We start from the raw sequence: 14099 nt of genomic DNA on the forward strand, positions 1-14099 counted from the left end.
CAAAAAGAAGAAAAGGCCAAAGAAATCCCAGGTCTGAGCCTGGCAATGTGGGGGAATGAGACTATGTTCTGCTGCCATCACAGTAACATACCGTGTAGGCAAGATCCAGAATTATACAGTGCATCACTCTGGATGTATGCGTTGGAACTGAAAAAAAAAATCTGTTATAATGTGTATATGGCGGCATACCAATAGGCTAAAATGGGCCAAACACATTTGAAGAAAAATGTTATTTGGAGTACATTTTGTCAGCCTTACATGGTATCACATTATATTTTTACTGTGTAGTTGACCATGCTTTCTTTTTTTTTTTTAATCAAATTTTAATACTTTTTTTTTTTATTATCCTCAATAGACCTATTGAAACATAATGCAGTACATTTCAATGCATCTAAAGTGTATCCATTTTTAATTAATTTGGTGATAAAATAATGTTTTGTCTTCTAAAATTTTTGTTTTGTATAAAAATTTGTATCTGCCTATAATGGATGTATAACATGTATACGTCAAATTTTAGACATTCATAGGCTCATATCAATACACAAGCAAACATACAATTGTGAACCTTTGGCAGTGACCAGAATAGTTGATTATGTATATTAATATTTACAATTCCAACTTGTCATCAAGTGATAGTAGCAATGTGGATTTCCGTAAAATCATGGAGATTAATTGTGGTCTCTTATGCGTCTCATTTGCTAATAGATTCTGCTTTTCTTTCATATATCAGTACTACAGGTACATACATATAGAGAAAACATACAATCCTTTTAGGTGAAAGACTCATCTTCACCTTCCTACAATCTGTAAATCCGTTTCCCATTTCCTGGCTACAAAATTTCTGTAAATTTTCCAAAACCTTCTAAAAAAAATTGTGTTTTGTGTGAATCAGTAAGTATAATATGGAGAGGAGGGAGATGAAGCTGCACAAGGGGAAGTAGGCGGCAGCAGGAGACATCTGATTGGCTACACTTTAGCTCCTTCATCACTGAAAGGAGATCCGACAACTAAACAATCATGAGATTGTCAGGGACAGATTTGCTCCTATGACAAAAAGAATGTAAAACGGGACGTGGAAGGTTTGGTGTTTGAAAAACTCAGATACGGAGTGTGGATGAGGCTTTTGACTGTGACTTTCTCTTTACTCCTGCAGTTTCGGTGTTGCGGGGTGTCAAACTACACAGACTGGTTCGAGGTGTATAATATGAGCCGGGTCCCAGATTCCTGCTGCTTGGAGTTCAGTGAGAACTGTGGTTTGCACTCTCCTGGGACGTGGTGGAAAGCGGTACGTGGTCTTTCATTCACTGACAATGCAGAGCGCCATTGCAAGGTGCCGAAATCCTAAAAAAAAATCTGAAAAAATGACAGATGCTAGAATATCTAACTTGTGAATAACCAGAAAAATAAAGATTTTTCCCTTTTTATGCCTGATTTATACCAGTCATGTGCATTTTTTTTTTATAACTGAATGTTTTATTAAGTTTTTAGAACAGATACAAAAAAAAGTACATGGATGCATGGATATGTCTCACAAGCTTGTTAATAACTGTAAACCAGAAATCAGTATCCATATTATCCACTAATACACTGAAAACAGGGAATATGACAAGACGAACAATACAATACTAGACAGGGAAACATAAGGGAGGGGGGATGGATTGGGGAGGGTGAGCATATCAGGCTTCCATCAAGGCCGTACTTCACTGTTATTCTTTGTTGGCCCAATAAGTATCCCAAAGTGACCAAACACTCTCAAAAAGATGTACTGTGTTATTTGACAGGGCAGATAGATACTCCATCCTTCTCACATCTTGGATCCGAGATTGGAGATCGGTAAGTGAGGGTGGATGGGCCAACCTCCAGTTACGGGCAATTAGACATCTAGCTGCTGTGGTCATGTGTAATAGTAACCGCTTCACTCTTTTCCCCAGCTGAGCAAGTGGTATATTTAATAAATAGAATTTAGGATCCAGGGGAACCCGAAGGTTAGTTACTTTATAAATAAGAGATTGCACCAACCTCCAGAAACACTGGATATTGGGGCATACCCAGAATATGTGCGGTATGTCTCCTCCTGTGGCTCCACACCTCCAACAATTGTCAGGTATAGCTGGGCTTAGTTTATGTAGTAGTGATGGGGTGTGATAACAATACATAAGTAATTTATACTGATTTTCCTTATAGACATAGCATGAAGATGTCTTAGAGGCCGTATCCCAGATCCGCTTCCACATACACAAGGGAATGGACTCACCAAGGAAATCTTCCCATTTCCTCATATATGTATGCTTTGGCTTGTCTTCTGGGCACGGAGCCATTAAAATACGATATATATCGGAGATGAGGCCTTTAGTAGAGACCCCAGCTCTGCACAATCTCTCAAAAAGTGTAGGGACAGAGACTTCTAATGAGGTAAAAAGGGAATGCATTAGGTGTCTAACTTGTAAATACCGATATTGGGAATTGCCTGGGAGATTAAATTTAGCAGCTATGGTGGCGTAGGGGAGAAGGACTCTGGAGTGTGTGTCTACTATGTCAGCAAAGCAAAAGAGTTTCCTGTCAAACCACGTTTTAGTCGCTGTACCCTGCATACCGTCTGGCATTCTGGGATTAAAAAGAAAAGAAGTCAATGGAGAGTGTTCAGATTTAAGTGGAAACTTTTTGACACAACAGTTCCATATCCTCTTCGTAAAGGCTATAGGGCCCAGAGTATTTGGGTCAGGCTTATTAGATGAGGTGCCCCAAAGGTAGGAGTTAGGGTGTATTGGGGCTAGCCATAACTTCTCTATTTCCATCCATCTAGAGAAGGCACTGCGATTAGACCATGCAGGGATGTGACGTAAGTGTGCTGCCCAATAGTACTTAGTAATATCAGGGACCCCCAGGCCTCCTCTCAGTTTACTGTCAAATAATGTTGTTTTCTTGATTCTATGTATCTTATGGGCCCAAACAAACTGAAGTATACTAGACTGAATGTTGCGCAATTCTTTGTATGGCACACACACCGGAAGGGTCTCAAACAGGTAAAGGAGCTTTGGCAGAACAGACATTTTGACTGCAGAGATTCTTCCAAACATAGACAATGGGAGCTTGTTCCAATTGAGCAGGAGCCTTTTTATCTCAGTAAATAAACTAGGATAGTTCTGCTGGTACAAGAGCTTATACTTAGATGTTAATTGTATCCCAAGGTATGTCAAGGATATGTTTTTCCATTTATAGTTGTAGTTTCCCTGTAAGGAGGAGACCCGCACCTGTGGAATATTAAGAGGCAGAGCTTCCGTTTTGTTCTGATTGACCTTATACCCTGACAACCTTCCAAATTGTAGTAACAAGGAATGCAAATTCGGGAGGGTGATATGTGGTTGGGACAAGATCAATAGGACATCATCCGCATATAGAGATAGCTTAAACTCCTTATCTCGTACCATTACTCCACTTATATTAGGGTCATTGCGAATAGCAGCAGCCAATGGTTCAATACACATGACGAAGAGAAGGGGGGACAAAGGGCATCCCTGACGAGTGCCGTTGTGTATTTGAAAGGGTTGAGATGTGGCATAAGGAAGCTTGACCGAAGCTGAGGGGCATGAATATAGACTTTTCAGGGCAGTAATAAATGGACCCGAAATTCCAAATTGATGCAATGTTTCGAACATGAATGGCTACCCCAGGCGGTCAAACGCCTTCTCCACATCCAAACTAAGAAGGAGTGCTTCACTCTCTGTCTTATTAACAACCTCTACTAAGTCAATGATCTTCCTGGTATTGTCCCCTCCCTGTCTACATGGGACAAAACCCACCTGGTCTTTATGTATTAGGTGAGGAAGTAGAACTGAAAGGCGTAGAGCTAGTAGTTTAGTGAAGATTTTCAAATCAGCATTAAGGAGTGCTATGGGCCTATAGTTGGCACATTCCATAGCATCCTTCCCAGGTTTGGGTATAAGCGTAATATATGAATGTAACATACTTGTGGGTATAGGGGAGCCCGTGAGGAAGCTATTAAATAATTTAACTAAATAGGGGGTAAGTCGATCCGCAAATGCCTTGTAGTAGAAGTATGTCAGGCCGTCTGGACCCGGTGATTTTCCATTAGGAAGTAATTTAAGCACCTCTCCTACCTCTTCACACGTGATTTCTTTATTCAGTGTGTTTACAGCGTTCTTAGTAAGGGTAGGCAGCTTACACTGCTCAAGAAAGGAGTGGATTAGCTCCCTCTGTTTTCCTGGGTCTGTAGGAAGGGTGCTGGGCAAAGAATACAATCTTGACAAATAATCCTGAAAAATCTTTGCAACTTTAGTGGGGTCATATAACGTATTCCCTCCCGAATCTCTCAAGGCATAAACGGATGAGTTCCCCCTCTCCTCCCTAAGTTGGCGGGCTAAAAGAGAGTGAGTCATGTGCATTTTTGAGACCTTTTGTGGGTTTCTTTTCTTTCTGTCTGCTTTCATAGAAAAAAAATGCACATACAAGTTATACAGTTTGTGGAATATCCCAGGGTTTATATCATCTTAATGTGAGAGTCCAATTTTGCATCTTTCCCGTTGCTTAATTTTCTAAATATACAGAGTCTTCCAAAAGTAGGTGGACAGTATGTGTAATAGGTTTATTTATCAAACATGGTGTAAAGTGAAACTGAATCAGTTGCCCTTAGCAACCAATCAGATTCCACTTTTCATTCTTCACAGACTCTTTGGAAAATGAAAGGTGGAATCTGATTGGTTGCTAAGGGCAACTGAGTCAGTTTCACAGATCCAGTTTTCACAGATAAATCTCCCCCAAATCTGTTTTCTTTTCAGATAATTCAGATCTAATATAATAAAATGTTAATTCCACAGCGCTTTACATACAATGGCAACACTGTCCCCATTGGGGCTCACAATCTAGAGTCCCTATCTGCATGTCTTTGGAGTGTGGGAGGAAACCCACGCAAACACAGGGAGAACATACAAACTCCTTGCAGATGGTGTCCAATGTGGGATTTGAACCCAGGACTCCAGTGCTGCAAGGCTGCAGTGCTAACCACTGAGCCACCGTGCCGCCCATACCCATAATGGCAAATAATTTAAATACAGATCAAAGAAAATGGATTTTAAAAGCGTATTGGAAATCTCAAAATGCTGAAACCGTTAGAGCAAATTGGGATGAGACATTTGGTACTCAAGCCCCGAAGAGACAAACCATTTACCGCATTCGTGACAAATTCGATGCCACTGGCTCAATCCTTAATGCTCCAAAAACTGGTCGACCCAAAACAGCCTGTACAGAAAATAATAAACAACTTGTTGCTGAAACATTTGTCCAGAGTCCAAAAAAGTCCCCTGAAGAGCCTCTTTAGAACTGGGAATTTCACGAGCTTCTATCATGCGAATCCTGAAATCTATTGGGGGGAAAGGTTATTGTCCACGTCTAATTCATGGTTTATTGGAGGATGCAATTTAGTGAGATTATGCTTAACGAAATTGAAGAAAATCCAGTAATTTTAGATAACATTATGTGGAGTGATGAAGCTTCTTTCTAATTATCCGGCCATATTCACAGACATAATTGTATTTACTGGTATAATGAGAACATGCATTTAACATTAGAGCAACAACTAAATGAGCCTGGTATCAATGTTTGGGGTGGTATTTCAAGTTTTGGTGTCTTAGGACCAATATTTTTTGATTGAACAGTCACAGGAGATAAGTATCTCGAAATTCTAATGAATCAAGTTGTTCACCAGTTACAGCAACAGCCTAATTCAAATGACCTTTATTTCCAACAAGATGGGCCCCTCCACATTATTCAAGAATAGTCCACGAGTATCTTGATGAAACATTTCCCAAGAAATGGATTGGCCGAAGAGGCCCACTTGATTGGCCGACACGTTCACCGGACTTGACCCCAATGGATTTTTCTTTTGGGGAGTACGCAAGGACAAAGTTTATAGTCGAAAACCAAAAAGTGTCAGTGATTTCAAAATTTACATAAGAGATGCATTTCAAGAAATTAATACCCAAAGAGACTTGTGCAAAAATGTTTGTCGAAACGTAAAAGAGGCAGACTTCAAAGCTGTGCAAATTGTAATGGAAAATTGTTTGAACACCTGCGTTCATAAAATTCAAGGGCTTTTGTATTATGGTTCAGAATAAAATTTAATTGTTAATTGTTAATGTTATGCTTGTGTTAGTAAATATAATTTTATATATAAATCAAAATACATATTATTTTCTGTCCCCCTACTTTTGGACTACCCTGTATATTTGCAGAGGATGCATAGTTAGGGGTACTTTACACGCTGCGACATCGCTAGCATTTGCTGGCGATGTCGAGCGTGATAGCACCCGCCCCCATCGTACGTCCGATATGTGGTGATTGCTGCCGTAGCGAACATAATTGCTACGGCAGCGTCACACGCACATACCTGCTCTGCGACGTCGCTGTGACCGGCAAGCCGCCTCCTTTCTAAGGGGGCGGTTCGTTCAGCGTCACAGCGACGTCACATCAGCGTCACTGAACCGCCGCCCAATAGAAAAGAAGGGGAGGAGATGAGCGGCCGGAACATGCCGCCCACCTCCTTACTTCCTCCTTTTCCGGTGGACGGAGGTAAGGTGATGGTTGTCGCTCCTGCGGTGTCACACACAGCGATGTGAGGTGCCACAGAAGCGACAAACCACATCGCTACTGAGCAGAAAATGATATTTTGTTTTAGGACGACTTCTCCATGACCACCAATTTTTCCCTCTTTTGTGATCGATTACGGTCGCTCAGAGGAGTCACACGCTGCGATCTCGCTAACTAAGCCGGATGTGCGTCACAACCATCGTGACCCCGACGATATCTCCTTAGCGATATCGCAGCGTGTAAACCACCCTTTACTCTCTTATACAGAGCTCCAAATCTTTATAGCCATAGAAATAATACAAATCAGGCTGTAGCCACCAGTGAGGTTTACTGCAATAGATATAGTGTAATGATGGGGCGCTGCTAAAATCACAACCTATTGCCTCCCCTCTACAGTAAGGGTCTGATAGGGGATCCATCACTGGCACACCCCAATACCCCTATTCTGTTGATAAGGGGTGATAACAGATTCACAACCTAAGGGGTTTTTGTCACCTAATCTGAGAGCAGCATAACATAGGGGCAGAGACCCTGATTCCAGCGATGTGTCACGTACTGGGCTACTTATTGTAGTTTTGATTAAATCACAGTTTAAGCAACAGTAGATTATCATTACAGGACTATTCAGTGTGCTGCAGGTAGTCCAGCATATTCATGAGCTTTGTATAACTGCTAGATCTGCAGCAGAGAAAACATTGATTTTATCAAAATGACCAGTAAGTGACACGTTGCTGGAATCAGGGTCTCTGCCCCTATTATTATTTTTTTTTATTATTATTTATTTATATTTATTGATTCCATGGTGCTGTACATGAGAAGGGGTTACATACAGAATACATACACAAGTTACAGTAAACAGACTAGTACAGAGGGAAGAGGGCCCTACCCTTATGAGCTTACATTCTATAGGATTTTGGGGAGGAGACAGTAGGTGGGGTGTAGATTGGGCGGCAGCTCCGCACGGTGGTCGGGCGGCTGCTCCGCACGGTGGTTGGGCGGCTGCTCCGCACGGTGGTCGGGCGGCGGCTCCGCACGGTGGTGAAGCAGTGAGGTCATTGTAGATTATAGGCATTTCTGAACAGATGGGTTTTCAGGTCCCCTATTTTATGCTGCTCTCATAATGGGTGGAAAAAACCTGGTGACAGATTCCTTTGTCTTAAGAGGATTCTAAACATGGCTAGTAAAATATATAAGATTTCTATAGATAGGCTGCTGCTCACAGATGTGCTTTGCTGTATTTCAGCCTTGTTATGACACAGTGAAGATCTGGCTACATGAGAATCTCCTGGCGGTCGGGATCTTTGGACTGTGCACCGCTCTTGTACAGGTCAGTGACATAACCGGGGAGCGATGGCCGGGTACTTGGAGTGTAACACTTCTATTAGGTGGTTCAAGTAAAGTCCATTCCAGCAGTGACTTCTTTCTAATGGTCCTGTATTCTCTATAGACGAGGTTAAATACAGATCCAGACATGAGGTATGAAGGATATGACCTACAGAGCACGAGATTGGAATGAAAGTGAATATGGAGGAAGAACGGTGCATTATTTATGAAGCAGACGGCTATTCATGAAAGCACAAATTGTAGTGTGTAGTTTGATTGCATATGGCAAATACTGGTGACAAATGGGCTCTTAATGACCGTTTTAATAGGTTCACCTACAGTGGGCCCTTCATACAGTATAACCTTCAGTTTTCTCTAAAATAGTCAGGTCAAGCAATTCTAGAATACAAAACAGAATAAAAAATACAGAAGTAAATGCTACATATTTTCTTCTTAAAGTTACCAGGTGATACAGTAGTAAGCAAGTGTCAGTAATGTCACTTGCTAATTGTCTCAGAGCACAGAAATTATTTCAGTCACATAATCTGTACAATATGGCAGAAGCGGGAACACACAACAGCCTGGGAAGCTGCGTTGGCAGATTTATAGATATAAAAGAAGTAGTTTTGGTAAAAGTAGAATAGGCCGTCAGTGCTGGATAAAGCAACTCATTTATGCTACATTACCCCAGATTAGACAACCGTACCTGAGGTTGCATAAGCTTAGAAAACACGCAGCGCCACCATTGTCTACAGGCCATTACTGGTGTTGCACTTTATTCACCCAATTTATTTTTATTAACTCCTAGAACCCTTTTAAAAGGAATTAAACCCTCCAAGATTTTACAATAAATATTGTATTATGATATTAGTAACGTTTTTGACAATGACCTTGTCATACGTTTGAGTGTCACATAATCTTCCTCATTAAAGCGACCCTACCACATTCCAGTTTTGGGTACAAACTGAATAGGAGGGATGTGTTCTCATTTTAGTGACAGGACATCGAGTTTCTCTATCAGAACTAAAATTATCTTTGCTTCTATAGATCCTCGGACTTACGTTTGCCATGACCATGTACTGCCAGATGGCAAAAACTGACACGTACTACGCCTGAGACGTCCACCCCGTCAACTCCCTACTCTCATTACCGAGATGTCACCGGGAGGAACTGAATGTGGTTTTCAAAGCAGATCTTCCTTGGTTCTGTTCTTCCTCCTTTTTTGAAACCACCGCAGACAGACTCGAGAAGCACAAGAGCCCTCTGAAACATCACAACTTTCTCCAGGGATGGAGGACAGACACCAGGTGGGAAGTGGACATCTCTACTCTATAGACCATGATTATGGAGGCAGAACAGTGCCACATGGTCTGTGGAAACCAAGACTTGGGGAGGGTCCTCTGTGCTTTTCTGGAGGGGGGGAACCAGTGGGTTTTATACTGTTCACCATGTGATGAATGGAAGCACATCTTTTGCTGTTCTCTCCAACCCATAGTGTGTTACACAAGAGCTGTGCTGCCTTTAGTGCTTACCGTATGGTTGAAGTATACAGGCATACTTTGCCAAAAGTTCTAACGCCATATTACTGGAATATACAGTAAATGGGTCTACTTTCACAAGCTTATCACATACAGTGCAATGCAGCCAACAGACAGTCAGTCTTTAAACATCCACCACCTGACAGTACACCATTTTTGTCATCATTTTCCAAAAACTTATAAGATGCCATATAAATAGCCAAAAGTCACTGCCACAAGGTGTTCAATGTATTGAGCAAAAAATGATTTTGGTGCGAACTACACTCTGTGTGTAGACACCATTGCTTTGAGTTTGGGGGGTTTTTGGAATATTTTCTATAGGAGCCATAACATCATACATGGTTACTCTACTCGGCACAATGGACAATACATAGCAGAATACTCTGTGTGAATGTACGGTACTTAGGTATGTCTTTACATACCGCAACTCTACATTCATAGCTTGCCAGAAAGTAGCCATGCTTCCCAGTAACGTAGACATGTGGCAATGTAGGACATCATGGGGGCAACCAAACAACCTATTTTTGTAAGACCTAGAAGAGGAGCCAGTTGACTAGACCACACTATCTTTTGCTAACCTCCTCTATATCCGAAATGCGTTGTCATCCAGTATTATAATTTTAGGATTTTTTTTTTCTCCCCATCTTAATCTATTCACATTATAGGCGGGTGACGAGCAATTTCATATTTTTTTTTTTAGAATTCATGAAGGCATTTCTGGCTTGTTTAAAGAAGGTCGGTAAGACATCCGCACACTGGAAGGCTGCCAGATTTACATGTGTATATAGAAATAATGTCTAGGAGACATCTGTATAAAGATTGTCACAGAAAACAGTGAAAAGACTATGCATTTGTTTGTCGAGACTCTTCCGAGCTGTCCGTCAAGCATTGGTCTGTTGAGGGATACCTGGAAGTCACACCGGACAGCCGTGTCCAAACCGTAAAGGCAGCTATCGCGCTTGTCCCTTCCATCTCAATGTTTCCATTGATATTAAAGCACTTATGGTTCAGTTCATATACTGGCACAACCTTGCCAAAACCGTAGATCACCGCTCCCATTACGAGGGGTAATTCTTACATCAGACATCGTTCTCTTAATCCACATTGTGAGTCAATGACGACTGCTTCCTGGTAAGATCCCTGCAGAGTTTCTCACTATGTTTCCCTATTTTCAGTGTATATACTTATATACATAATTTATGCAAGAAGTATAGTGAAAATTTGTTCTAATAAAAATGTTTATCAGACTCCGTGTGTGTATTGGGTCCCAGACAGACGATCCCTGGCCGCCGAGGAGCTAATGAAGTCAAGAGTTGATTTATATCTACAGGGAAATTACTCTCCGCACTTATTAAGCTGTGTCTCTAATGTATAAATGCAATGAACGCTCGGCAGGTCTATGCAGCCCTTTTACTTACACAGCTCCTACATGCAGACTAGTAAGAGCTCATGCACACAGCCACATTGCCTCTCTGCTTCATGCATAGTGTCAAAGTAAATTGACCTGGTCAACTGCTAATGGAGTTCCCCTCAAAGTCTGGATGGTTTCAAATCAAAGGTTTTTAGGAGCTTCACGGGCCAGAAGACTAGTAATACGCTGACAAAGCCGTCGCGCAGAACAGTCAGAGAGGGTCTCTTACATCCCTTTAGTTCTATAATAGCAAATTTCGGTGAGTACTATACAGCGCAACAAGATGTGGTTCCAACCGCTCCGCACTAATGCGATTTTGGCCTCTACTTTTAATATAAATGAGATAGAAAATCATATTGCATTTAGGCTTAAAAAGCACCTGTTGCCAGTCTGGGGTTGTCCTTTTTATTGAAATTGGAAAGAGCAGCTTAAGGAAGAAAGTTTACTTATTTCCTCCCAGAAGCCACCAACTTTCAGTTATAGGAGCATGGACAGAGTGGCAACAATCACCGCTCACTCTGAAGCTGTAAGAATGCCGCAGCACTTTGATTGACAGCTTGCTCTGCGTAGATGCACTGAACCGCGAATCTTCAAAGTGCTGGATAGTGCTTGCAGCTTCCGCATACAATATAGTGAGCAGTGACTGTAATTGCTCTCTCTACCTCTATGATGATTAAAAGTGAACAGCTACAGGGAGGATTCAAGTTCATTTTCTCCCAGTAGCTATGCTTTCAATAGAGGCATCACTGTAACATTTACCTGCTGATTAATCCTATATCTGCATGCAAATAACAGTTTCTAAGATAAAAGGCTCCCGTGGGCAGCCTCACAATGTTGATTTTTTTAAAGGAGATCTGTCAGCAGGGTTTTGCTATCTAATCTCACAGCAACATAGTATAGGGCAAGAGAGCCTGATTCTAGAGATGTCACTTACCGGACTGCTTGGTGCAGTTTTGACAGAATTCCTGTTTTATCTGATTTAGATGTAGCGGTGGTCAGAATGACTGACTACCGTGCATGTGAAACCTAACCCTTTAGGAATAATCTCCTGCTAATAAAAACTGATTGTATTAAAACTACAACACAGCCTAATAAGTGAAAAATCACTGGACTCAGGCACTTTTACTCTATATTATGCTGCTTTCAGATTAAACAGCAAAAATATACTGACAGATTCCCTTTAACAAAAGCGTTCCCTAATTTCCCCCAAAAGGACCTGTCTCTCTAGGAAAAGTTAAATTTAAATGTAAAGTTGGAGAATCTTTACATAGAGAGTTGGAGAACTCGACAACCATCTATTGTGCCCCTCCCCCCCCTCTTTCTGAAAGCGTGAGACCTCGCTCTCTGCACTAACCCAGCGCTGCTACATCCATTACTAAGGCTAGGTTCACATTTCCGTTGTTTTGCATCAGTCACATGCTTTGCTTGATACTTGTGACTAATGTGTTGTACAACGGATGACAAGAATTGAAATTTATTGTCATGATAAAGCGGATTCCGTTGTAAAACGAGAGGGAGAGACCGATCAACTGATCGTTCACAATAGCCGGCCGCCGGGTGATCAGCTGATTGCTCACAAAAGCCAGCGGCCGGGCGATCAGCTGATCGCTCTCAGAAGCCAGACGATCAGCTGATTGCTCACAAAAGCCGGCGGCTGGGTGATCAGCTGATTGCTCACAAAAGCCAGCGGCCGGGCGATCAGCTGATTGCTCACAAAAGCCGGCGGCCGGGCGATCAGCTGATCGCTCACAGAAGCCGGGCGATCAGCTGATTGCTCACAAAAGCCAGCAGCCGGGCGATCAGCTGATTGCTCACAAAAGCCGGCGGCCGGGCGATCAGCTGATCGCTCACAGAAGCCAGCTGCTGGGCGATCAGCTGAGTGCTCACAGAAGCTGGCGGCCGGGCGATCAGCTGAGTGCTCACAGAAGCCGGCGGCCGGGCGATCAGCTGATCGTTCGGCTGCCGAGAGACATTCATTTGAAAGATTAAACACAAGATTTGAGCATGCGCAGTGAAAACATAAGGATTCCGCTGCTCAAAAAACATTACATGCTGCGTTCCTGCCGCCCGATGGTCAGTCGTTCCTTGACTGATCAGTCAGGCGAAGGATGCAACGCAAGGGCATCAGTTGCAATCCGCCGCTCATACAAGTCTATGGGAAACAACAGAATCCGCCAAACGGATTGCGTTGTTTATCAGAGCGGCAGATTGTGACTGATCATAAACAACGGAAATGTGGACCTAGCCTTAGCTGTCACTGTACATAATTCCCATTCAGTAACCGCTGAGTAAACTGTGCAGCAGTGCTGGGTTAGTGCAGAGAGCGACATCTCGCTTGTCACACAAGGAGGGTTCTGCCATATTGCTCTGCATGCTGCAATCTCTCACCCTATAAGCACGGACCCTACTTTTGCTAGACAGTAAGGTCCTTTATGGCGACATTGTTAATAGGTATTATTTTGAATATTCACCAGTCTGAGGCTGCCCGCTCTTTTCTTCCATAAAAATGGCAGCCGCAGAGTGGAGCGAGGCTCTCTTTAAACACACACGTACAGTATTTTGACATTGGATCCATTTATAATACAAATACTGCACGTCTATTAATGTCTTGTCGCACTCACAACGTAAATAGGACACATTTTTCTAGCCCAGTTATTCATCAATAATACGTGAGTGATCTGTGAATATGCTACAAGATTTACAGTTATTTTTCACTCTGATTATGATTTCATTACGGATACTGCCATAGAGCTGTACTGTCTTATGCCGCAGGTCTAACATGGTGGCACAAGAATGCTGTGTACATAAGCACTGCTTCCAGGGTAAGATCTCCATACATACGGCACACCAGAGACCCTGCCGTGCGCGCGAGCCCTGAAGCTGAGAACAATTCCGCTCTATGGTGTGTGCTGTATAAAGCCGTGACAGACCGCCTGGCAATAAAGCAGGACAACATGCATTCAGACAGACACAGCTACAATATTTCAGGACGCTTGTCCACGGCAGCTGTCATCAGGGTTGTGACATTTCTACCTTAAAGGGATGTTTTTTTCCAGCAAATAAAACTTATTTATTGTGTGATAAAAATATGTGCAATTTTCCAATACACTATACATTAAAGAGGTATATACCCTGGGGTTTTACATTCATGGCCAATCAGCAGATTAGGTACTTCAACATCTGTTCAATATGCCTTGTACATCTCAAGAAAGCGACTGAGCAGC

At 42.3% G+C, this 14099-nt stretch overlaps 1 protein-coding gene across 5 annotated transcripts in view; it reads left to right on the plus strand.

Moving 5' to 3' along the window:
* Positions 1-10711, plus strand: part of TSPAN4 (tetraspanin 4) — a 732067-nt gene extending 721356 nt beyond the window's left edge. For all 5 annotated transcript variants that reach the window (XM_075326919.1, XM_075326922.1, XM_075326921.1 and 2 more), the window contains 3 exons: positions 1154-1285; positions 7847-7930; positions 8974-10711. In XM_075326919.1, coding sequence (XP_075183034.1) covers positions 1154-1285; positions 7847-7930; positions 8974-9042 — 285 coding nt within the window. In that variant the 3' untranslated portion in view covers positions 9043-10711. The remainder of the gene's footprint in view (positions 1-1153; positions 1286-7846; positions 7931-8973) is intronic.
* Positions 10712-14099: the final 3388 nt, after the last annotated feature.

This window comes from Anomaloglossus baeobatrachus, chromosome 10 (assembly GCF_048569485.1).
Source record: "Anomaloglossus baeobatrachus isolate aAnoBae1 chromosome 10, aAnoBae1.hap1, whole genome shotgun sequence".
Lineage (NCBI taxonomy): Eukaryota > Metazoa > Chordata > Amphibia > Anura > Aromobatidae > Anomaloglossus > Anomaloglossus baeobatrachus.